At 40.1% G+C, this 26,973-nt stretch overlaps 1 protein-coding gene and 1 pseudogene across 2 annotated transcripts; one reads left to right on the forward strand and one right to left on the reverse strand.

Moving 5' to 3' along the window:
- Positions 1-1,229: 1,229 nt before the first annotated feature.
- SDHAF3 (succinate dehydrogenase complex assembly factor 3) lies at positions 1,230-26,973 on the forward strand. 2 transcript variants are annotated; one of them, XM_072412920.1, is made up of 3 exons: positions 1,230-1,359; positions 5,986-6,168; positions 26,506-26,973. In XM_072412920.1, the coding sequence occupies exons 2-3, from the start codon at positions 5,998-6,000 to the stop codon at positions 26,710-26,712; spliced, it is 378 nt and encodes a 125-aa protein (XP_072269021.1). In that variant the 5' UTR covers positions 1,230-1,359; positions 5,986-5,997; the 3' UTR covers positions 26,713-26,973. The 2 variants fall into 2 exon arrangements, with proteins under 2 accessions (XP_072269021.1, XP_072269022.1); XM_072412921.1 differs by lacking the exon at positions 1,230-1,359 and adding an exon at positions 5,563-5,708.
- LOC140332228 (5S ribosomal RNA) lies at positions 2,939-3,057 on the reverse strand (annotated as a pseudogene).

A 26,973-nucleotide genomic window follows, 5' to 3' on the forward strand; every position in this document is an offset into this window, starting at 1 on the left:
TTAAAAGCCACAAAAAGCTGACTGGTGGATATAAATCATCCAGTTTCTATTAAACTTAGAAATTAGAGACCAGAGATGATACAGCAGTGTAAAATTGGCCAGTGGCAGGACAGAATTGAACGTTGCTTTAGTTATCTTTCCTCAAGCAATTCAAGATCCCTCACCCATGTCACCCACCTCCTCTTCCATGTTAGTTGTCTTTGGCTATCCTGACTGGCTGGTTGGGATGACATATAACCTGCACATGTGCACAAAAGAATGCTGGAAGTGGTGTTGCTCTCTGGAGAAAAGGCAAAAACACAGGGCAACACTGGTGCTACTGATTGATTACCAATGCCAAAATAATATGGAAGGACATCTTAAAAACCTCTGTGAAATCCCTTCTGTACTGAGGGCAAATGTTTCCAGTGCTGGGGAGCACGGTGGCTCGCACTCTGGCCTTTGCAGCGCCGGGTCCCAGGTTTGAATCTCGGCCAGGACATTATCTGCATGGAGTTTACAGGTTCTCCCCATGTTTGCATGGGTTTCCTCCAGGTACTCCAGTTTCCTCCCAGATTCCAAAAACATGCAGTTAGGTTAATAAGCTTTCCCCAAAATAGACCCTAGACTGTATTATAGACATAGGTCTATGGTAGGGACACTGGATTGTGAGCTCCTTAGAGGAACAGATACTGACATGACTATAGACTTTGTACAGTGCTGCGTAAAATGTTGGCGCTACATTAATACTGTGTAATATTAATAAAATGTTAATCACCTAAAGCGAGAAAGTGATGCAAATAATGTCTTCTAGCAATCCTGGTGCTGGTGACAAATTGCATCAGTATAATTTTACATTGCATGATATATACTAGATTGTAAGCTCTTCGGGCCAGGGTCCTCTCCTCCTGTACCACTGTCTGTATTCGTCTGTCATTTGCTTACGTTGGTGCTATATAAATCCTGTTTATTAATAATAATAATAATAATAATAATATCCCAAATTATAAGCATGTGATTAGCAATAAACCCAGGACAAGGGTTCCAAGGGTTACTTATTGAAAATAGTATTATTATTTCAGGCTTTTAAACATATAGTTTTTTTAAAAAAAACTGTTTAGTTAATGTAAAAAACAAGCAGCAGCAATCTGTCCCTTTAAATTAAATTCAAACTAGTAAAAAGTAATAAAAGAAATCCATAAACAACATCGCCACCTGCTGTACACTTTTAAGCACTACTATTGGAAAAACGGCCCGCAACAAAGATGGCGACTGAATTACTTCCTGGCAGCAAAATGGTAATCAAGTGATTGTGCGGCGGTGACCCTGACTACGGATATTGCGAGGTCCAAACTTTGGCAGGGGAAAATCGCGTTTTTGGTAAGAGAACTGTTTTGTTGGCTGTCAATAGGTATATTTCTCTAATAATAGATATAACACGCTCCTGAGGGCCCTATGTGATGGTTGCATTGATTATTTCCCCTTCCAGTTCTGTAGACTTTACAGCTGCTCTGTGTGCCATTTGACCCTGACACAGGTTACATAGGAATCCCATAGACAGCAGTGAGGTCCCTGTGAGCTGGGGGTTGGGATATTTGTTTTGCTTTTTATATATTATTATATTACTACAATGTGGTTGTTGGTGTAAAGTGCACCTGTCATAGGAGTCTTGCAGGCTTCCATTGCAGACGTAAGATCAGGGGATTGGCGTTTCCTAAAAATGTTTACAATAATTCAGCACGATCTAACCGCACATGCGTGGGATTGAGGAAAGCGCCCGATGATGCATGCCCAATGTCAAGCATACGCAAAAGGAGCAGCCCACAGCCTCCTGTGCTTTGCCTTCAAATCCCCCCACAGTTCTTGCCCCACTTACCCTTCTGACCTGATTGAAAAATTCCCCCCTAGCTGCTCTCCTCTCTCCTCCAATAACCTACAAGTGACTTCCTCACTTATAACCTCTTCACACGCACAGCTCCAAGACTTTTCTAGAGCTGCCCCGACTCTCTAGAATGCTCTTCCTCATCCTATTCGGCTTGCTTCTACTTTCTGCACATTTACCCCCCTAGCGGTATTCCCGAGTGTGACTCGGGGTAGATTTTACTTGCAAAAAACAGTAATCCCGAGTCACATTCAGGGTGACTAAAAACAACCAAAAACCCCACTTACCTTCTTCCCTTGGCGTCCCTCGGCGTCCTGCTGGTCCTTGCAGGTCCTGGGGACACGTCTTCTTTCTTCGATCTTCAGCCGTTGACTGCAGAGACGATCTCCTGGTGACGTTGGTGAGGGAGGCGCGGCGGGAAATTGGATTCAATACAAAATAAATGTATTAAGTCCAATACAAAGAAATCTTTATATTATATATATACAATTACATTATACTGTATATATATATATATATATATATATATTTAAAATATATGCTACTGTACTGTTATAGTACAGGTTTCTTTTTGTTTTTTTTTTATTAAAGTTTATTATTAAATTTATTAAATATTTAATTTATTTATTTTATTTATTTAGGAATTATAAGCCTACAATGTAAATAAATTCCATGCAAAAAATTGTAACGCTTTTTGCATAGAAATACTGACATAATTAGAACGCTGAGGGGGTTAAAAGAGCCCTCAAAACCCAATGCTTCAACCTCACCTACCCATCTTCTGTTTCCTAAAACCCTCACTAGGATGGTAGGATGAGGCTAGCTGGGGGCAGATGTGCGTGCTCTTGCTATAGGAGTGAAATAAGTGAAAAATAAGTCCAAAAAGGGAATTTGAAGAAAGAAAAGCGCTGAAAACGCGCAGCAAAGAAAGGGAGCACGGCCGCGGGAGGCGGGCACATAAACGTGCGCTGAGGGGTTTATTTTGAAGGAGCTCGGTGCGCAGGAAGGCTTTCAGAGGGTTGAGGTAAAAGTGAATGTATAGAGCCATACAGGAGAAAGACCCCTGATGGCGTAAAACGCCTACAACACCTGATATTCCCAGGCAGTCTCCCATCCAAGTACTAACCAGGCCCGACCCTACTTAGCTTCTGAGATCAGACGAGATCGGGCGCATTCAGGGTGGTGTGTCCGTAGGCACTGAGTACACTCTCCCTCATCCCTCTACTACTTGTCGGCCGCAGCCTGGCCCTTCCTACCCTTCATTTTACTACACTCTGCCACTGCTGCAACTTCTCCTGCTGCTCACAACTTTTCACAAGCACCCACAACCACCCCTCGCTAGTCTCTCTCCCACCTCACCCTAGGCACCAACAAATGCTGCCTTGCTCACTCTTTAAACTCTTACTCACTTCCTTCCTCACACATTAACACTGCCATCCTGCAACACCCGTTTTTGCACTACCCTTCTCCTGGCGGCTTTCACCCCTTTTGCTTTCCTATAATTCCCCCCTCCTACTGTGTGCTACTTCCCCCACCTCCTGGATTATAAACTCTTCGGGGCATGGTCCTCTCCTCCTCCTGTGTCCGTATCTGTCTGTCATTTGTAACCCCTAATTAATGTACAACGCTGCGTAATATGTTGGCGCTATATAAATCCTGTATATTAATAATAATAATAATAATAATAATAATAATACATGACATATGTATCCCAGGAGGCAGGTTTCCTGTTCCGTCTTTACCACCACAGCGATTAAGATGGAAGTGGACCTAAAAAACATATTTTTTCATTTTGTAAAAGCGACAGCCGGCCATTTACATAATGTTGAAATTGTGATGATAAGTCCTCTTTAAAGCTAAAGTATTCTGGCCAGTTTTTGGCGGGTGGGTGGAGGTGGTGGGATTCAGTTTTCGGGAGTCCCTTCCTCATCCCTGCTATGTCTATAATTTATTCCATTGATTGGTGCTTTCATTTTCTTTGGCTGTTTTGATTGTCTGGGCTGGGAGGAGGTGACTCCAATATATACAAATATAAGTTCATGACATCTGGGATTTAATGGCGGGATTGTACAGTGAGTAACAGGGGAAAGGTTTTATGGTAGAAGAGGCAATGATCAGCTGAAATTCTTTGACCCCCTTTCTAATAATATAAACCCCCCTTCCTTGTGACCCAATATGGGGCATGGGCTTGTGAAGGTGTTCTGTGGCATCTGCTCTCTTTTCCCCCAGGTCAGCAAAAGAAAATGTAATTCATCAGACCCTTGTCTTCCATTCCTCTAAGGTTCATTTATGACATTCACATGCCCATTGTTGGCACTGCCAGTGCTGGACAGGGGTCAGCATGGGCACTGTGGTCTGGGGCTACTCAGCCCCATACTATGCACGTTGTGATGCTGTGTTGGTTTGTGCACCTTTCTCCCATCTCTCTTCTGTGGGATTTGACCAAATTAACACCCCCCCCCCATGCGCATCAAGGGGCCTTGGGTGCCCATGAAACTGTTGGCAGCTTTCCAGTCTCCCTTCCTTAGGCCACATTTGGTAGATCAGAATTCTCCCCAGACATTTTTTTTAAGCTGGGTGGGGAGAAGCTGTAGTAGCTATATTGTGACCCAACTTTTCAGTAACCACCCAAAAAAAGCTGAGTGGTTACTGAAAAATGCCGGGTGGTGCACCCGGCTAAAAGAGTCTGGGGAGAACACTGTGATACTACCCACTGCATACCAGGAACACCCCACAAAATCTGCTGTTTTGGAGGTGACCCAGCTGTGTAGTTTTATATTGTCATTGTATTTTTCCTGCTTCCAACACATCTTTTTGAAGATCTAACAGTTCACTTGTTGCTCAGTACATCCCAACCCCTGACAGGGCATTGCAATAGGATACACAGTGTTATTCACCTCACTTGTTGGGGTTTTAAGGTGGACTTCTTCACATTTTTAACATTATCAAAACAGGTGGCTATTCCTTATACATAATGGGGAAAAGTCTGTGTGTGTTATTTGTACATTTTTTTGATGAAGTCTTTTTCCCTTACGGTAGAACTAATGTCAAAATAAGAAAACACACTTTCCATTATTACTGCAGATTGGGAGGTTTCTTCAGTTGGGTCCCGCGTCATCCCGGTATCCTTTTTCAGTCTGGTGCAGGAACGTACCAGTGCCACCATTTCCTTCTGGGTTCTTCTTCATACATCTCACATGGTCTCGTAGATGGGGGGAAAAGATTGCCGATCTCATTGCGCATGCGTGAGATGAGCAATTATTAGATCAGGGCATGCACAGAAGCAGGAGCCTCCTGAAATGCGTGACGTAGGTATCCCAGGAGGCTGTGCTCCCCTATTCTGGCTTGATTGCTGGGCAATCAAGACAGAAAGGGAAGCTTCCGTTTTTTTTTTTCTTATAAACAAAGGTTGTTGCACTTAAAAATAAATAAATACAATTTTTACATTTATATAAAAGGGTTGTCTACCCTTTAAAAGGTATGTAAGTAGAAACTTGGAGTTTAGATCTGCTTAAAGTATGTACCAACATGAAAGGGAAACTTGCAGCCTTCTGAGACACTTCTACGCAGTCCTGAATTTGAGCATGCATTATCAGGGGGCTTTCCTGTAATAAAAAAAAGTGCTCAATATCACGCATGAGCACTAAGATCAGCACTCTTTTTTTTTTTTTTTTTTTTACATTTGGAGGAAAACATGTCACCCGATCTTGAATGTGAGATCTGGTGAATTGCCAGAACGGAGGAATAACGAAGATGGCGACGCTGGATGGAGCAGTAAGAGCTGGAAAAAAGAGGGAAGCCGAGACAACGCAGGGCATTCTAGACTTGATTTGTGGATGGAGGAAAAGTAAGTGAATAATTTTGTTTTGTTTGTGATACCTGAAAGCTAAAGATACATTGCTGGGATGTGGCACATATTCGAAAATATATATTTTTTTGTGATAAGTGAATAATTATCTAGGACTGTATTATCTGGTTACACTGTTGGTTCAATCATATATTAGATATGTTCTGTTATTGAACCAGGCATTGACTGCACAGGACCTGACACAATGTCATTAGAACTGCTTGAAAATCCTGTTTGTTCTCATATTTGACTGATATCCGTGATGTGCTCTCTGCAGACCTCGGCAGGTATGTCTTCTCACGTGTCCCGGGTGAGGTCCCTCTACAAGAAGATCCTCCTCCTCCATCGCACTCTGCCCCTCCACCTGAAAGCTCTGGGTGATCAGTATGTGAAGGAGGAATTCAGAAGACACAAAAATATCGGCCCAGCAGAAACTAAACTTTTTATGAAGGAGTGGGAGGTATGGACTGCTTTTTATTAAAATGAACAACTGCTAAGATAAGATATCAACCACTTGAGGGGTGCATTGTTTTCCGTCCCCCAGCTTTGTCATAGATTCATATTAGAAGTATAGCATCTACTATGGCTGCCCTTTTGTTCATACATTAAAGCCTCATTTATTTTAGCTTTCCAAGGCTGGAGAGGATGCATTTTCTTTGGTGAAGCTGGGTGATCCAGCAAACCTGGAATGCATCTGGTCCAGGATTCAAAAAATTTGCTAACAAATAGCAAATAACATTAAACAAATCAATTTCAGGTTTGCTGGATCACCCAGCTTCACTGATAAAAGTGTATCCTCTCCAGCCGTGGAAAGGTTTAATACACCAAGCCCATTGTATGTACAAATGCATTAGAGATAATAGAGAATGTGTTCTCATCACATGGATAAACAGATCCACTAGATGGCAGCAAAGACTCATAAAAGAAACTTCACCTGCTTAATTTTTTTGAAGAGCCCCATGTCAGCAGTTTGAAGTATGTAAAAAAAAATATTTTTAATGCTTACTTGCAGTGATTTTATTCCCATTCGTAAGTTAATTTCTTTTAATGAAAACTTTTGCTTGCTTGTAATTAGTCTAGCACCGTCAATTCTTTAGCACAGCCACCTCCTCTATCCTTGTCTTTTCCTCCTCATGGGGTGACTGATTACTCTCTGTGTTTTTCAAGCTCCTTCACCCCTCCTCATAAGCATCCATATAGCTCCTGGGGAGCAGCAAAGAGGAATAATGTTAAAACATATCACTAAGCAGCATTTGGGGTTGTTGGGGCAGCACACCCAGATGGAGTTGCCATCAGTTGTCTCAGGTACACAGGTGAATGCAATGCCTGAAATACAAAAAATGCATCTATAATCCTATAGGAATATTGTTATTGAAATAAATGTCCTGATGACAGGGTATCTGTAAAGCAGACTTGTAGGTAAAGCTGAATTCAAGGTAGGTAAAGGTTGTAGGTAAAGCTGAATTAAACAATGTTGTCTAAATTAGCGGTCGCCAACCAGAAGTCAGCAAGAAAATTTTGGTGGTCTGCGGCTCTGGCCATTTCACCCCTGAGCGGGGTCAGGAGGAGGACTCCACTGGGGGGATGCACTGACCAGAGCCACGGGCCAGGTCTACCCTAAAAATCCCTGGCTCAGGGAAGTGGGTGAGCTGTTTCTCTGGATTTTGTCACAATGACGTCACTACGAGGGAGGTTTATCCCACTTTGATTGACACCCGGCTCCCCGTGCATGCGCGGTCAGGAGCTAGTAATTTTAGTGGTCCACGGGACTGAAAAGCTTGGCAACCACTGGTCTAAATACAAGAGCCATATGTATTATCACTGGACCCTTGGTTGTATATGTGCAACACAGTAATGATTTTAAAAGCCCTATAGTAGCTGCACCTCGGATAGTCGGACTGCTGCTCTCACACATAAGCAGCGCTGCAGCCTGACAAACTGGACAGCACACTGCAGGAAACTGGGAAGGGGGGGTTGTCAGAATACTGGAGATCATGGCTGCTATTTATGTGTGAGAGCAGCGGTCTGACCCTCCATGGTGCTGCCAGTACAGGGTATTTTTAAGGCAGATTCATGCCTGCCTCAGGATTGAGCAATCATGCTCAATTACTGGCATCTGGCACCTTGCCAGCTATTGATCACTTGTATCCCAGCGCTGTTTCTTAAAGAACCAGCATCTGCAAATTTGACAGCTGGCAACAGTAAGTATTACTGGTACCACTCACTACTGCCCCTATACATTTTCTATGGGACTGCCGCGAGTGGAAACTTCATTTAGCAGCGGTTCACTGGCAAAAGGGAGCAGTAACTGCACAGCAACCTTATGGTCACTCTGAACATGGCCTAACTTGCAATACTAAAAATAAACTAAATGAGTAATGTATTTATTTCCTGTACAGCTTGACAGTTTTCATTTAAAAATTATATTAGAAAAATTTGGATGAAGAATACATCATATAATAATAAAATATTTTGTTTTATCTACAAATAAATATTAGCATTTTTTCCCTTTTTAAAATGATTTTTTTTGGTAAAAAAAAAAAGTTTTATAAAATGTAACCTGCTGCACCAAGATTGTCCACCAGATGGTGCCAAAGCATTATAATGAGGGACAACGTATCTATTCATTGATATTTGTTATAATCCATTCCATGACATAATCAGCACAATGGTAAAATGTATCTAAAGCCAGAACTATTTTGTTTTTTAGTTTAGGATAGGATATTTGTGTTATTTGGCAATCTGTAAAGAGGCAAGCATGCTGATCGCTAGTTTATACATGTGGCAATAGTTGTAAAACTGTACCCCTTTCATTCACAAATGAATGATCATTTATAAACATGACTATTTTGTCAGCTGTTTGCCCCTTTCATCATTGGGGCCAACCCAAAATTTCCAATATTTTAGTAAAAATAATTGTCCTTTTGTAGTGATCTGACAGATTGCTTCTTTAACATTCATCCCCTTAGTTGCATTGGCTGCACATTAGTGCTCTGTCCCCGTTTCCTAGGGTCCTGCCTTTGGGCTTAATGTAGCTCTTTGTAGCTTCCACTCATGGCAGCCCAATGTAGAATAAATGAGGGCGTCGGTGAGCGTTTCAGTGCCTCTCACTGCCAACCGCTGTCAAATCTGCTACAGTGCAAGGAGCCAAATATCCAAGGAGGTGCCAGCCGCTGGAAGCGGATTGGGATCACTTGAACCCTCTGCAGGTCTGAACCTGCCCCTAATCTAGCTGTAGCATAGGGTTTGGAGAGAGTCTTCAGCTCTGTGGAAGCTACAAGAGTTTCTTCTTCTTGCCATGTAAATGGAACCATATGTACACAATAGGGCGATGGTATATTGCAGCTGTGCAATGCTGCAATGATGTAGATCTGTTGCTTTACTCTGCATGGAAAAAGTACAGATTGACTTTAAAGTCTGACAGGTTGAAAACGGGGACCGAATATTGTGATCCTAAACAAGGACCTTCATGGTATAATTATCAAGACTTTTTTAACAGGAATAGACTGCAGAGATGGAGACATAATCCTGCCCCTGTACAAAGCATTGGTCAGACCACATCTGGAATATGCAGTCCAGTTTTGGGCACCAGTTCACAAAAAGGACATTGTGGAATTGGAGAGAGTGCAGAGAAGGGTAACTAAACTAATAAAAGGAATGGAGCAGCTCAGCTATGAGGAGAGATTACCTGAACTGAATCTATTCTCCCTTGAGATAAGACGTATAAGGTGGCATATGATCACCCTGTATACATATATAAATTCTCCATATAGAGAATTCTCTTCCCAATTATTCACTTTGAGATCATTACAGAACAAGGGGGCGCTCTTTGCGTAGGGAGGAAAAGAGAATTAATCTCCAGATAAGGAAGGGATTCTTCACAGTAAACGTGGAATCGGCTCCCTCAGGAAGTAGTTTCAGCAACTACTATAGATTGCATTAAGAAAAAGCTGGATGATTTCTAGAATCACAGAATATAACTGGGGATTAAGGCTTTAAAGTAAAGATAAGAGACTTCTAAATCAGGGAACACCTCATTGCCTCATGGATCCGGACATTTTTTTTTTCCGTTGGAGCAAATTGTACCAGGGTTTTTTTTGCCTTCCTCTGGATTAACTATGTCCATAGATTTTTATACCTGGGATTTTTTTTTTTTTTCCTTAGCGGTTGAACCTTATGGACTTCTTTTTTCAACTTATGTAACAGGAGCTGCAGGTTTAAAAGATACCAAAATTGTTTTTGAGCTTCCATTTTAATGATTGAGTTGCTCTTACTTTAACCCCTTTGCGCCTTCAATCCCTAAATTACTGTTCCCCAACACCATGCCCATGCCAAGAATACCTCAATTGTTGTCAACCAGCAACTAACTAACTTGAGCAGCTGCTGAATTTCTATACCAGCTGTCATTGACTAAAGTTAAGCTTTCATTTTTCAGGTGAACATAGCAGAATCAGTTTGTCAGTTTGACCATCTGCAGTGTCTTCCCGAAAATTCTGTGTTTATTGACCTTTTTAAAATGGAGAAACACATTTGAAAAACATTCAGGTCTTCAGTGAACCCCTCCTATTATTACGATATTCACAGCTCACGGTATATTAATGTGCTGGTCAGTAGGAAGAATACCTCTTACATTGCTTGCCATTAGGAAGAATGTCACCCTTACAGATCATCGGTGTCACTTAAACTGACCTGAGAGGCACAAACTGCTCATTGCTCAAGGAACCCCCAGTAACCTCTGGAGAAACCCTGGGGTTCCATGGAATGGTTGAGAAACACTATGTTATTGATATAATGGGTAGCTGTTGGATGCTACAATTAGGTAATAAAATGAAATATATATATATATATATATATATATGTATGTCTTCCTATAATAAAATTAATTAAATCAATGGAAGTATAGAAGGGTACGATATAGAAGGGTCCTTTAATAAATAAAGAAAAAATGACATATTCATAAATTACAACCTAATGAATGTTTAATATCTATATTACATTTATATATTACTTTATAAAGTTTCAGGGAATGTTATGAACTGAATTTAACAAAAACACAGCAATGTAAAGGGAAGAGATGGAACCTTTACAGGTAAAACCTCTTCCATACAATTTCCAGTAGATGGCACTCGCTTTATGCAATGTTTTCCAGCAAAGCGCACCATATGCTCTTTATAAATGTAAGTGCTGTGCTTGGTACATCACAAGGGTATTATGTGTGCTGTGCTGAGATTGTTTAATGTAGAGGCTCAGAATGTATTCAGGTCTAACATAATACACCTAAGACAAACTCTAATTTTAAAGAGTACATATGCTAAAAAGAGTTGTCTCTGCTTTGGGTGGAGTGAGCAGATCCACCACCAGTTGCACAGTGCTGTTGAATACCCCAGCAGATAAATCTCCTTTTCCCAAAAAACCAATTGTAATTAAGTGGTAGGATTTTTTATTGTCTCTATATGTGTCCACAGAAACGCTAAAAGCCGAGGAGTTTTGCAGTTCTCAGTGCAGGAAAGGAAGCTTTTTGTACACAGCTAGGTGTGTCTAGGTTTCCCTGAGCCCTCAGGACTTTTCTCCTGGCCTTTTTGAGCCTCCGCAGTATATAATATACCTTTTTTTAATATATATAAATTTGTAGCATCTTTGAACTCGTCAACCAATGTCCTCTTGCTAATTTCTTGCTGAAATCATGAGAAGTATAAAAGTTGAGCAATGCGTAATCTCAAAATTTTTAGTCAAATTGACATTCTGCAGCAACTTGAGGTGGAGTTGAACCTTTTTCATAAAGTCATCCCTTGGTGCCGAAACCCAGATCTTCCAGTATGGTGCCAAGAAAAAAACACAGTCACTAGAAACACCAAAGATCAAAAAAGTCCAAATCCACAGCCATGCTCATCGTGTTTTGTGACATGAAGGGCGTCATCTTGGCAGAATGAGTTCCAAAAGGCACAACAGCGACCCAACATTATTTTAAGGAAGTTCTGACAAAGAGTCAGGAAAAGACGGTAGAATGTGTGAAAATTGTTTCGTTCTTAATCAGGAAAATGCTCCTTCTCACACAGCACTTTATGTGACCGACAAACACATTACTACGCTGGAACATCCTCCATATTCATCAGATTTGTCACCTTGGACCTTTTTTTTTTCCTAAATTGAAATATGTGATTAGAGGAACACTCTTTGAGTCAATGGATGCAGTAAAGGAAAAAACAGAAACTGATCTGCTCCTCACCTTCCACCAGGGGAAAACAAGACGGCATTGGTGCTTAATTGTGAATGGAGGGAATATTGGATGGGACAAACATTAGAATTGTTATATCAATAAATACAAGTCCGTTAATATATCAGTCTCATTATTTTATAGACGGACGTCATAAAATGCTTTTGCTTTGCTCCGTATTTTGCTGCCCCCCCTACAGTAGGGTACAGTAGTTCTTCAGGCGCGGTAAACTCGGGACACTGTCAGTGCTAAGAAAATCCACATGAAAGTTAAGAAGAAAAAAGTAAATGATTGCATATAAAAAAACTGAGATTAACATTTGAAAAGAAATTTAAAAGGAAGAAAAGAATTCATCACTTACTGACTGACAAGCTGCTCAGAGTTTTCTCTGTAAACAGCCATTTGGTGAATTGGCTTTGAGGTTGTCGAAAGTTTAAACCGTTTGTGTAATTTATGGCTTACTATGCTGGCACAATGACATTGCTAGTTATCTCCTCTTATAAATAAACATGGCATAACTGCTTTTCTGCAGCATTTTTGTTCAGTGTTTCACCATAGCGGGTAGTGCAGATGAGGATTTTTGTTATATAGAAGCAAGTGGTTTTTTAATGGACTCTGGTGTATCGTTTGAGAAAAACAAGAGGAGAAAAGCAAGAACAGGAATTTGGTATGTGTTCCCTTTGGTGCACAGTAGAAAGATATCTTAGTGGCTTCCATATTCAGTATACAAAAAGGATGTTCAATAAATGTATTAGCAGTGTGCATCCAGTTCTTTGATTCTATGGGGTTTAAAGAGGAACAAACTTTGAACATAAACAGGGTTTTGTTTTAAAGCTGAACACAGGTCAGATGGGAAAGATGCAATTTTATTCCGCTCCTGCCCAAAAAAATCAAAATGATAGCAGTCAGAGATAAGACCCTATAATATAAGATATAATATATATATATATATATATATATATATATATATATATATATATATAATATAATATATAAGATAAGATACGACCCTCCAATATACACTGATCAGCCAAAGCATTCAATCCGCTGATGGCTCTTCGCTGAATAATGAAGAACATTGTGTAGTTGGTTACAGTGGCACTGTTGGTAGTGGTGGGGCGCATATATTAGGCGGCAAGCATTTTTGAAGGTGATATGTTGGAAGCAGAAAAATTGGGCAGTGAAAGGATCTCAGTGACTCTTTCAAGGGCCAAATTGCCGTGGTTAGAAGATTGAATCAGAGCATCTCCAAAACCCAAGTGTTCTGGGTCCCAGCATGCAGAGGTCAGTACCTAGCAAACATGGTCAAGGAAGGACAGCTGCTGATACCGCAACAGGGTCATGGGTCAGGGTCAAGGCTTATTAATGCACATGGGGAGGAAGGAGGTCAGTCTGTCTTTTCCAATATTAGCTAATAGGGCATAAATCGAACCAATTTTTGCCATTGTGGTGTCAGAACACATAGCAGATTGCAACTTGTTGTGAATAAGGTTGCATAGCCACATTTAGCAGTCTTTCCTGACCTTTTTAACTAATACATTTTAGGTCTTCAGGGAACTCATTCTTCAATTGCTATATCCATGGCTTACAGTACCTTAATGTGATGGTCAGTAGGAAGAATTTCTCTTACATTGCTGCCTAGTGGAATGAATGTCACCCTTACAGATCGCCAAAATTTTCCTATGGCTCAAGGAACCTTTAGCACAGGGGAGGGCAAACTTATGGACTACTAGGCCATTTCAGGAGGTCAAGAAGACACACTAGGCCAGAGGAAACAAGGTGTCCAAGGAATGTTTCCAACCGTGACTGGAAGCGAGCAGCCTCAGTCTTCAGCGGTATAGTCTCTGTATGTGTGCGCGTGTTTGGCATTAAAATGCCCCTTGAGATTCGACCGCTTGAAAGTGCTGTTGGTGTCGTTGCACACTAAACACAGGGCTTTGTTGCCACGTTGAACGAAGAATAATTCATCAGTCCATTCAGGGTTGAAGACACAACGTTCGAGGTCAACCCTCTGGAGACCTCTGCTCTTTAGGCATAGTAATTGGAGCTACTGTGCGGGAACTCCATAATATCGCAGGAACTTGCGATAACGCGACAATTCAATTAACCCCCCTAGCGGTAATCTCGAGTGTGATTCGGGGCGGATTCCACTTGCAAAAAGCAGTAATCCCAAATCACGCTCGGGGGAACTTTAGAAGCCCCCCCCACCTTTGTTTGCTCTGCGCTCCAGCAGCGATTTGATGGTCTCACTGTGATGCCGCGGCCCCGGTCCATCAGGGGATGCGGCCTGGCGGGAAATTTAAAAGCAGATTACCGAGTAAACATTGTGCTTTGCATCTCCCTGGAGATGCAGAGCAGCAGCAGCGTCGAAGTGAGACGGGGCGGGAAATCCCCACTCGCATCACCCGGCAGGTTGTGACATCTACCGGGTGATGCGAGTGGTGTTGTATTGGGGGGGTGTGGTCGGGTGGGAAATTTAAAAGCAGATTACAATGTAATCTGGTTTTAAATGGTTTTTACAGTAAAAAAAAAAAACACTATACAACATAAAATAAAAAAGAGTACATTTTTAATTTTATATTTTATTTTTAATTACATCTTTGTTGTCTATTATTTCATTATTTTTTGAAATTATTATTTTTAATTATGTATTATATTATAATTTATGATTATAATATAATTAATAAATATAATTATCATACCCGGGAGTTATTCCTAAGAATTACAGGCCCACAATATAAACAAAAATTTCTATGCAAAAAAATTAGGATTACTTTTTGCATCAAAAACTGACAGAATTAGAACGCTAGGGGGGTTAAGCCACATCCAAGACTAAATAACTAGGGGGGCTAAATAACTATCTGGCCTAAAGGCCGGAGTTTGCTTACCTCTGCCCTAGCAACTCTTGAAAGAACCCTAGGATTCTATGAAACCCTGGCAGAGAAACACTAAATTAGAGTGTCCATGATGACCCCTGTCTACCTTTAGAATTGCTTGCAGTGGTCATGTAAGCATCAGAACTGGTCAATGAGACAATGGAAGAATGTGGCCTTGCCTGATTCTTGAAACAGAATAAGAGAGATTTGGGTCACGTGAGTGCGACTTTGGATGAGCAAAAAGACCATTTTAGATCCTTTTTTATGTCAAAGATTGGTTGAACAAGGTTGGGAAGTAGGGGGGTTATCATTTGCCCATAGATCAGATTTTAATTTTAGATTATGACCCTGCTTCCATTCAAATAGTCTCTGCTCATCCTATCATCAAGTTGTATGAACATCCATCCCATTTTCAAGAGTGAAGCACTTTATTAAGCTGCAGCTGAGTCACGTTTTCCTGCGTGCTTTTGAGTTGAATTTGATACAGCCATGTGGATGCACCCTGACAAATTCAAACCTACAGGAAGCTTGCATACATCTAGAAGAAGCCTTTAGAAAAGTCAACAAGCATACACAGGTGAAAACATGGACATTAATTGAAAAATAATAAAAAAATTACCAATAATCATGCAATCCTGTTATACCTAACATGCTCTACAGTATACTTTTGGGTGAGTTTAGTTCTTTTGTTTCAACAGAATTACACTTATGAATAGGTAGGTTGACACAAAAAAGAATCCTTTCATAAGTAGTAATGCTGACAATCTATGTTATTTTCCAGGCATGACTCCAGCATATGATGAAATTGAATTTGAGACTTCTACAGGTTTTATTGTAACATGACCTTTATAAAAAAAAGTATCACTTTGAAAAGTCATTGTTTAGATGGGAAGAGAATCCAAAGAGATTCCCCATCAATAAATGTATGTTATTTCACGTAATTCTTCAAGCCTGTAATTCAATGTTCCTGACTCTTATACCTACAGAGATGGAATTTTATTAAATACTAGTTTCTCTTTTCTTTACGCTTATGATATCGACTTTCTCTTGACATTACTGAATGAATCGAGTGATTTTTTTTTCTTTTGTAATATTGGTTTTGATGAGATGGATAAAGTAGTAGAACTGCTGAAATAATGACCTTTCATAGAGAAGAAGCTGCTTATGCTGGGGAGGATTACATGATCAGAGTTGCTGTATCTTCCCTTTCTATGGGAATCATTTCATCATCAAGGCTTTTGGTTAGTAGACCAACACTAGAAAATTAATAATAATAATAAGCAGTATTTCTATAGCGCCAACATATTACACAGAGCTGTACATTAAAAAGGGGTTGCAAATGACAGACAAATACAGAAGGGAGGAGAGGACCCTGCCCCGAAGAGCTTACAATCTAGGAGATGGGGGAAATAACTGTGTTTCTTCTAAAGGAAATTGGCATTTTATATGTTTTTTATTAATATTCATCCCTTACAGAAAAACTGTTTAACCTTGTTATATTTGGACACCAGCCTACTTTAAAGCAGAACTAAACCCAGCTTTACTCACCTGTTCATTCCATCTCAGGGGACCGCCATCTTCCTCCTTCTTGCGACCTCTGGCCTTCCTAATTGCCCATGGGAATGTAACTGCGCAGGAGTTTATTCACTCCCGGCACGTGCCGCTCAGAATTTGACAGTTCTTTTGACTAATCGGGCAGGTAAGAATGAATATTGCAGAAGGGATATCACCTGTCTCTTTCTGCAATATTGCACTGCCTAATCCAACATTTTTAAAAGTATAAATATAGCTCCACTTTAAAGAGAAGCTGTCACCATGTCCGTTTAGGGAAAAGTGACGGTGTCTTTTTTAAGACCCCCAAAACCTTTTTGCATTCACCTTTCCATTGCTCACCTTCCATACTTCTTCCATCACAGCTGGAACCAAAATGCCCAGTGCCAGCTGGTGTTGGATCTTGGAGGGAGTGGAGACATTACTGCATCTAGCATATGGCAGTGCATTTTCCTAGTGATTAACCATTTATTCAATATATAATTATTCAATTCTTAAACACTGTATAAAGTGCATCAAACAACTTGTTGTGGGAAAGCTTACCTCCCATAGTATAGAACAGTGTTTCTTGACCTTTAACATGGAGGTCAGTAGGAAGAAAGGCTCTTACATTGCTGGTCATTGAGAAGAATGTCACGCCAAAGTTAGCCAAAAAGATCATTGGTGTCTGTTAACCTGACCTAAGAGTCAAAATTGCTCAAGGAACCCCTAGGAATCCTGGCTGAGAAACACGTGATACAGAGGGTTATCCTCCAGTATCCTCCCTCAACAAGATCTTAGAAACAGCTAAATAGCCAAAATATAATCAGCTTATGCTGCAGCATAGTGCAAAATTGTCTGCTTGCTAGATTTACCCTGCTCATCTTTGCGATCTGTCTGGAAGAAGGATGATGCACCCTGTTATTTAATATTTTCATTATTAAACAGGATTTATATAGCACCAGCACATTACGCAGCGCCGTACAGTAAATAGGGGTTGCAAGTGACAGACAAATACATTTAGTGACACAGGAGAAGACCCTTCCCTGAATAGCTTACAATCTTGGAGGTGGGGGAAGTAACACACAATATGGAGTGGTGGGAAGTAGTGAGGGTTTCAAGAGACAGAAGACGGGTAGGCAAGTTTGAAAAAATGGGTTTTGAGCACTCTTTTAAATGAGCAAAAAGTAGGAGTAAGCCGAACAGGACTAAGAAGACCATTCCAGAGAGTCAGGGCAGTTCTAGAAAAGTCTTGGAGCCGTGTGTGTGATGAGGTTATGAGTGAATACCAATTAAAATACAAGGCACTTCAATAATTCTTCATTTTAAACTAATCACTTGTAGCCATTAGATTTAAAAACCTTCTCAAGCAAAGGGCGCGACACTGGCTATGTTAACCACATTGATGTATCTCCAACATCACCTTGTATTATAAAGTGATTTCATTAGACAGAGAGTTAATTTAGAGCAAAACTTTTTGTAGTTTCAGCGGAGTCGTGGGTAACATGGTTTCCAATAGATCGCCTTAGAACCTTCTGCAATTTTACAATTTATTGTAATGTTTTAAATTCTCGTGTTGTGAGTTTTCTTTACAAACTGCTCAGAAGTCTTCCCTTTAGTAAATCAGAGAATTGGCTTCGAGGTTGGCGAAGGTTTAAACCAACTCTGTAAATCATCGCTTACTGGCTCAGTGACTTTGCTAGTTATCTTCCCTTATAAATAAACATGACATAACAGCTTTTCGTTTTATTCTGTGTTTCTGTACCCCATAGCGGGTACCGCGGATAAGGATTTTGTTATATAAAAACACATGGTTTACTAATGGCCTCTGGTGTGCTGTTCGGGTAAAACAATAAGAGAAAAGTAAGAAGAAGAATTTAGTATGTGGTTCCCTTGGTGCATGGAAGGAGAACATTTTAAGTAACTTTCTTATTCAGTATACAAAAAAATTGGTTTACAACATGCAAGTAGATAAATGTAGTGCTATAATGCTGTTAGGTTTTAGTATTTAGGGGGATAGAACTCAATGGAGGGTACAGAGATATGATTCTTAGTTTAAAAGGGATATTTTTAACTCCTTACCATCCTCGTTTTTTTTATTAATGTTCCCTAGTGCAAAGCCCAATGCATGGGATATATTATTAAATGCTTCCCTTTGAGAGCCAGCAGTTGACATTTTTCTTTGCTGCCTCCTAGTCCTGGCTGCTACTGACAGCTTTTTACTCCTTGCCCTTTGAGAACCAGAATGGTTGAGTTAAAGCAAAACTAAACCCAGTAAATAGTCACCTTCCCCTGTTCAATTATGAGTGCTGCCATCTTCTTTCCTTCTGTATTCAGATCTTTAGCCATCTTGATTGGCTGGAATGGGATGACCTTAGCAGGTGCACGGGGAATTCATTCAGTCCTGGCACTTGCATGGAATGCCAGGGTTGATCTGCGCATGCAGAGCTCAGAGAAATTTGACATCTGGGTGGCACTCAGACAGGTAAGAAGAGTTATTGCAGAAGGGACATCACCTATACTCTTTCTGCAAAAAAGTACCTGCCCGATTGTCAGAGTGGGAGTTTAGTCAAATTATGGGTTTACTGAGCAGTTTATCATGTACATGGTAGATTGATTCATAGACCCACAATTTGACTGGCCTGGCTCTTTTGACTTCTGTCTTAGAGGTGCCACTGTGCAACCATGCACCCATTATTGGCTGCCTGGCATTGTATGAAGAATGGGGCTCTTTATTTGTTGGTTCCCAATCTGGTGATCACAGCTGTTGCAAAGTAATTACATTGGCCTAAGTTACAGAATAAAACATTCAACTTGCAGATGAGCACTGTCACTGTCAGGCTGTTGTGGCATCTGCAGTGCTATAATGTTAAAATAGAAATATGCTCCATTTATACTCACCCGTCCCCATTCCTGGGAGCTGCCATCTTCTTTTCTTCCTTGTTTTGATCTTCAGTCATCTTGATTGGCTGGGCTTGGATTACATCACTTCTGGCAGGCGCCCAGGAGCTCATTGAGTTCTGGCAACCACAGGGGAAGCTGGGATGTGCCGTGTATTCTGGCATCCAACGCTAAACTGCCCATGCATAGCTCAGCAATTTTAACAGATGAAGCGAACAATCAGCCAGGTAGGAATGATTATTGTAAAAGAGACATCTTCTGTTCCTTTCTGCAATAAAGCCCTGCCTTTAGTTCTACTTTAAATATCTCCAAAGTGAAGGTTAATCCCCATTTTGCAAGGGTGAGATCTACCTTTCATCCTTGTCAGTGCAAATAGGGCAATTCTCCCCATTTAAGGCACATAGGACAATAAAATCCAACAAAGGTTCTACCTCCTCTGTACAAGAGTAACTTAGCACTAAATTAGCACAACTTCCATCTGTTTTTCTGCTTTAATAGCAATGTGTCTTGTGAATGCAGTGTGCAGCCGACTCATTTCAAGTTGTGATTGCATATACTTCATGGTCCAAAACCTGTCAACTGCAAACTGTGCTTGTATATGGAATGGCTCTGGTTTGAGTTGAAAATATTTTCTGCATTTTGCTTCTGTTTGTACAACCCCCAAAGAAACTTAGAGGGCTAAATGAATTGCACTCATTTAACATGAGAATAAACTCAGAATAAATTAGTGTATTGTCCTATCCTAAGCTGATAATTTTATATTCACCGTCTATAAGTTCTCTGTAAATTGGTCATCAGTGTTGACGTGATGCACAGCTTGTGATACGGTGTTGTTGATTTATAACACTGAGAAGAAAGTGAAGCTGTTACCCGAACAACAAATTGCAATGCCTAATTAATATTTCATTTTTGTATCAATTTATTATCTTGGACATACAACCAGAAATAAATGAAGTGGCAAGGACACCAGGTCATTTCTGTACTTGATAACGTTCTTAGATTGAAAATTCAAAACAAATGCAGCCATGGAACTTGTGTGGGGTATTTGTTATATTATTTATTGGGTGATCTATTTTTATAAACCGCCATGGCAATATATATGGCAATAGAAGGTTAACAATGACAACCAATCCCCTTTTTTTTCCCAGTTGCTCTCCAGGTACATCAGCTGCATTATTGCTCTAACTGATATTAGTTAGATAATATGTAAGTAGCTCTGTGTAGCCAGCCGCCACTGCACCATCATCCTGCACCTCGCTAATTACTTTAATTGCTGTCTAAGGGATCACTTTCACCTTCATTAATTTTCTCCCTCCATGTTACTGGCCTTCACCTTTATAATGCACATGATTTGTGGATGTGATGTGACTTCAGATGGCCTAAGTTCTGATATTATAATAACTCTGCTACCCCAAATTCTAAAGGCAATGCTGCAACACCAGATACTGTGTGTTGTAAGAGTTTTATATTTGAGTATTGGGAGTTCCCAGCAATTTCACTGATTGCATTGCTTTATAGGGATGATGATGTTTATGAATAGGTAGGGTAATGTACCTGTTAGTGTTCAATGGGAACGTTGTGAAAATCCATTAATGCAATTTAATTGGAAAGCAGATGCCAGGGTAAAGTTTTTAGTGTTCTCCCCAAATTATTTTTTCAACCAGGTGGTCAAAAAGTGGGCTGGGCAACACATACTAAATTTAGTGTTCCCAGCTGTTTGTGCCATGGGTATCCAGTAACCCCTATATTTGCAGCTTCTTTCTAATTCCCAACTGTGTCTCATGTTTTGTAAATAGTTTAATCATTTGTATTAGGTATTAGTGTAATCATTGTTGTGTGATAATTTCACCTAAGCTGTTGTTGGATGACAGCCAGGTGGCTAATAGAAAGGGACGGATGGTGCACCCCCGGCTGAAAGGGGCGAAAGAGAACACGGGTTTGGAAGTCAAGGAAAAGTCCGGTCCCAGTAACAAAGTGAAACTAAATGATAAACTTAGGTTTCCTGGCTAATAGCGAACACACTGGGGTTGATTTATAAAGGGAACTTTAAACTGTTCACATAGTGAATTATTCCCATGGCAAGGGATAGTTCCCTTAGCTTAGTGAATAAGATTCTGACTTCAACCATCTAGTCATGTGCAAGGAATTATCTTGTTTTTATAGATTTCCATGCAATCACAAAAAAAGTTTCAGCTGTATTTATCAGTTTACCTGATCTCCACATTATAAGGACCTGTGAAAATCACCACCTTGATAGCACCACGTGTTAGTCTTCAGAGTAGTCTCTTTGAATTGCTTGTGAAAATGTGAAGTTCTAACTTAAGCCTGAATGATCCTCCTGAAACCCAACACCAAACCACTGATACTTATCTTCCAAGGGTTAATGGGGGCACTGCAAGGTTCACTTATAAAGGGTCACTCCACTCACAAATATTTCCATCCTACTATTGCAGTCTGCTTGATGTAGGTTCTGATTTTCTTCCTGCCCACTGTGGAGCTTTGGGCATTCCTTTTGACCTTTGAATTGTTCCTTCTCCACCCGTGGCATTCTCTATTACATTTTTTCTCAACCAGATTTACATGGAACCCTAGGGTTCCGCCAGGGGTTGCTAGAGGTTCCTTGAGGAATTAACAATTAGCGCCTCTATTTTTGGCTCTGTAAGGGTGACATTCTTCCCATTGGCCAGCAATGTAAGAGGCATTCTTCCTACTGACCACCACTGCTATCATACTGTGAGCTATAGATATTGTTATTATTGCCAGGAGTTCCCTAAAATTTGGAGAGTATTTCAAGGGTTTTCCTCGTGTTAAAAGGGTTGAAATGGATGGTGATGGATGATGAAATCCACCACGATGCCTAGCAGGGGAGCAGATCCGGGAACTCTCCAACAGAGGCCTCAAGAGGTCTATCAGACATCTTTTTAAGGAAATTAAATATACATTTTGAATGGACAGAGTTTCTAAAAACCGACCGAGGGGAATTTATTTACCAGTTTGCTGTGTACAGGTGATTATTTTCTAGAAGTCACTGTTGGTCACCTTTTGGAGTTCTTTTGCATCTTAAAAACAAATTAGGGCCATTATGTAAGCGTATGAAAGAAAATAAATGGACTTTGTTGTTCTATCATCACTAAAATGTTATTCTTCATATATATATATATATATCACTTCATTATTCCTAGCTGTCCAGTTTACATTTATTAAGCTGATCTTTGAAGTCCCCAAGGCTTTACAAGGCATTCTATCATCTTATCTGTATGTGGTCGGGGTGGAAGTAGACTTGGGCTCAACTCCAGCTGATGCCCTTTCTGTGACATTATGATGCCAGCACTGCCAAGCAGGATGGTTTTATGTGGGAGGTGGTAGGACAGAGGTGTCGGTGTTTGGAGGGTCAGGATGCTGCATGAAATAACGCAAATCAGTAATGAACGTGTGATGCTTTGAGAAATTGGAACATCAAGGAAAAACACACAGAGAACAAAGTTTCAGCAGGAAATGTGATGCAGCAACTTACTGTTATGGAAAATTAAAGCTGAACTCCAAACAAATATAAAAGCAAAAAGTATTGTATCTATGTATTCAGTAATACACCGACAAAGGTATTTGTGTATTTAAGTACCTAAATTTGATTTTGTATCAGCCTCTTGTTGCTACATGTACAGTCTGTATAGCAGACCTCCTGGGGGAGGAAAAGTAGCCCAAGGCGACAGTTGTGCTGCAATGGAATTATCATTCTGGAGAAAAAAGCAGAGTGACAGGGAGATTAATTTGTCAGTCAGCTCCTCTTCTTTCAATGTCCAGTCCCAGTTTGAGAGTGGGAAGGAGACCTGTAAGTGAAAGTGAAATGCAGCAGAAAAGGATAAGGGCCTTCTTTCCCCATGAACAGATCTATACCTTTTATAGAAAACCTGCACACCTCAGGACCGAATGGACAAACATACAAATTTCTTTGTACGTAATACAGCTACTAAATGTACATCTAATCTGTGTATTTAACTATTTCCAGGAGTTTAGCTTTAAACAGGAGGTGTTAGAGCAGATCATGTAAGTAGTAGTTGTCATCGGACATCAGAGCTGGTATATCAGCGGGTAGATTCTATGTGATATATATACTCCAAGCTGACAGCATTGCAGTTGCAAGCCTGGACCTTGCATACTCCATTATAATATCACAATGGGCTTAATTTAATAAAGACTCTCCAAGACTGGATAAGATAATAAGAAAGCAGAAATAATTTGCTATTAGTTGGTAAATGTTTTCAATCTGGGACCATATCCATTCCAGATTTGTTGGGTCACACAGGGTCCACCATGATAGTCTACCTTCTATAGTCTTCAAAAGCATGTGGCACAAGGGGGTTTTGGATTTCACCCTCATTATTATGGTGCATGGATCTCTTTACAACTCCCAGCTTGTGTCAGCAATGCTCACATCACATTATAATTGGTCTCTACCCAGTGATTTATAGGTATGATAACAGCAGCTATTCCTGTCTATTACTGTGACTATGTTAGAAAGACATCACCTGCGCATTTGACGAAGAAGAGAGACTTTGGGAACTGGTCATTCAGTGGGGCATTTTGTCTGCTACATTCCCCCAGACCAGACTTTCTCAACCTTTGTAACCTTGGGGGCACCCTTGAAATAACTTTCAGTTCTCGGAACCCCTGCCGTTACTAAATCCAAGGGTCACTCTACAATAGTAGGGTGGTCAGTGGAAAGAATTACTTTTACATTGCTGGCCATTGGGAAGACTGTCACCCTTACAGTTAGCCAAAAAGTTCATCGGTGTCAGTTAAACCAATCCAAGTGGCACAAATTCCTCAAGAAACCCCTAGCAACTCCTGGAGGAACCCTGGTTGAAAAACACTGCCATCGACTAACTGAACCTAGAACCTTTGTATAGGATGGCTGTACCAACTGGAGATTTTTATCATCAGACCAGACTTCAGCTTTAAGGTCAAAAAGCATACAAGTTGGGGTTTTAAGCTCATACATTTGACTTGTGACACAGTTGGACTCAAGTTTAACTTCCTTTTTTAACACCTCCACCCGTTATGTTTTCTGGTGAGTAACTGTAACAAACAGTATCTGCAAATAGCAACATCCTATAAAAAATTCATGTCTTTGTGTCAGCACCTCCCTTGCTGGAACAGATGGACGCAGTCACTGAACTGCCTGTCAGGGGTTTTATTTTCAGCGATCATCATTTTCCAAATATACGTTTGTTTTGCCGTATGTGAGCCTGAGTTGGATTGTTTACGTTACTAAGCAGAGGGCAAATTAAAGTATATATTTATCATTCTTCCTGCCAGAGAACAACTTTTCTGTATTTAGAGAGAAAGGTTGTCATTTACGTAACAGATATTGGTACCAAAATTCTGCATATATTATTATTATGTTTTAAATGTATGCCTAACCATTTTTAAGTGATAAAGCAACTGTAGTTATTTTGGATCAGTTTATTGGGTTGATCCAAAAGACTACAGGACCACAAAAAAAAAATAACTTATTTTTCAACATAATTCCACTTAATTTTAATTTGAAAACCGTCTACGTTGTATTGATATACTTATTATTTAAAATTTTTGGAGATAGTAGTTCTGCTTGAGTGCTTCAGCTGTGTATTTCCTGTCCTGGGCTGTCATCGGTAATCCTGTTACTTGTCGGTCCTTTGATCCATGCCTACCTGTTAATGAGATCCCCGGCATCATCATATTGCCTTCTGCAAACCCTAAAAGTGTTGCTGAAGTATTGATGGGTGAGAATGCAAACCCATAAGGTGTAGTCTCATTCCTGATGGTGTTGATGTAGGAGCCTTGAGCAGACCATGTCCACCACCCTGAGAAGTATAAGCTGCAGCCAGGTATCAGTGGTAAATATGACTAACTATAAGAAAAATGTAATATTTGGACGTTTTGAAATAAAAAAGTTGTTTTACAGTACTAAATGCTAGGGCTTTATATGTATATAATTACCATGTACTGTACACTGACTTCATCACAGATTCTAAACCTCCTCCCTTGCAAGTGATATTTCAGTTTGGAGAAGGTGTAGTAGTCCCTGTACTACTTCCAGTAGTGTCTCCCATAACGTGTTTGCCTGACCAGATTCACATCTGCATGCCATGCTTAACCGCTTTCTCCTGATGCCCTACAGCTAGCAAGTGTAAGGAGATCATTATTCCATGGGATTTCATCATTATTCTAGATAAAAAGCTTGCAAGTTTTCCTCCTCGAGAAGTGGACTGGTTTTACGGAACGTGTCGAGGACAGAGCAATAAAGTCTAATGATGTATTCGTGATCAATCATTGTACAGGTAGTCCCCGAGTTAAGGACATCTGACATAAGGACGACTAAATACAGGCTTCCCTGCTCGCTCGTGTGCAGGATGGAGGCTTGATGGGGGGAGGGGTGGTTTGTATGACTTGCAGAAGAAATCTTTTGCTAAACACAGCTGAGGTTGCAGGTGATCTTCAGGACTGAGCTCTTCTGTAACATTTTGTAACTCTTTATTGACCAAAACAAACTCTGCAGTTGTTTCTTTTTTGCATGGCAAAGCATAGCTTGCTCTAGAAGTTAATAAATGACTAGGCTCCATAAAGTTTTTTTTTTACTTTGTGATTAAGTCACAGTGAGGGTTTTATACAACCAACTGATACCACGCTGCCTATTAATATATTGAGACAAACATCTGTGCTAATTGCATTTAATAAAATAATGTACCTGTTCCGACTTACATACAAATTCAATTTATTAACAAATACACATTCGCTATTTTGTATGTAACCCAGGGACTACCTGTACTTTTAATTGGATTTATTCATGTATCAGTATCTATGTATTAAAGAATTGTGTAAAATTTTTTTCCTTTTATGTCATTTATAATTTAGTTTGTTCTGCCATTAAAGTCCCAGTTTTTAGAAGAAAATAAAAACTACCGTCTGTCTTCCTAACCATATCATTAGCCTTCTATTTATTACGAAGCTTCTTTAACCAGTAAGAACATTTTAAAAGTAAGCAGGGGCAGGACAAATCCTGACTTCTATAGGATAAAGTCAAGATTCATATATGACTTCAGCTTCCTATATCTCTATCTGCAGATTGCACTGAAGATATTTTATTGAACTTTTCCATGCCAGGGTTGCTTTGAACTGGCCAGGTTTGTGATTATTTTGCTTTAGAGATGCATTTCTTTGATAAGTCTTATATTTCTTCTAACAATGTTACTTGTGCATACTTACTAAAATCACCGACTTATCTTTTATTACCCAGGGTTATGCTGCAATGCTGTGGGAACAAGCCAAGTCCAGTCTCCATAATCCAGACACAAAAAAGATTCAGTACGGAGCCAGCCTATCAGAAGACAAGCTTGACTTATTTAACGAAGAGCAGATTGGACAGTTACACGAGCTCATGCAGGAGGCCACTAAACCGAAGCAGCAGTTTGAGGTGATAGAAGATTCAGTACAGAAAACATAGACTGCATAAAGAAAAACGTCACTCCGAAGAATTATTTTTATAGCTTTACTAAAAGATGTTTGATGGGGAGAAGGCTGAGATGTGCAAGGAGGAGAAGGGGATGCTCTAGAGAGCTAACTTTCCATTGTTTTGGCTGTTGAGTGGAAGACCTTATATAGTTTTAATGCTATCTGTGACCTCTCTCTATTTTCCCTGTGACCATTGTACCAGGCCTAACAATAATGTATTCAAAATGTAAAATTTTCCAAAATTCAATCAAAA

Source organism: Pyxicephalus adspersus, chromosome 5 (assembly GCF_032062135.1).
Source record: "Pyxicephalus adspersus chromosome 5, UCB_Pads_2.0, whole genome shotgun sequence".
Lineage (NCBI taxonomy): Eukaryota > Metazoa > Chordata > Amphibia > Anura > Pyxicephalidae > Pyxicephalus > Pyxicephalus adspersus.

Coding starts and splice junctions, on each gene's coding strand:
- SDHAF3 (XM_072412920.1), top strand. CDS start 5,998: ATGTCTTCTCACGTGTCCCGGGTGAGGTCCCTCTACAAGAAGATCCTC. Junction 6,169..26,505: donor TTTTTATGAAGGAGTGGGAG/GTATGGACTGCT, acceptor TTTATTACCCAG/GGTTATGCTGCAATGCTGTG.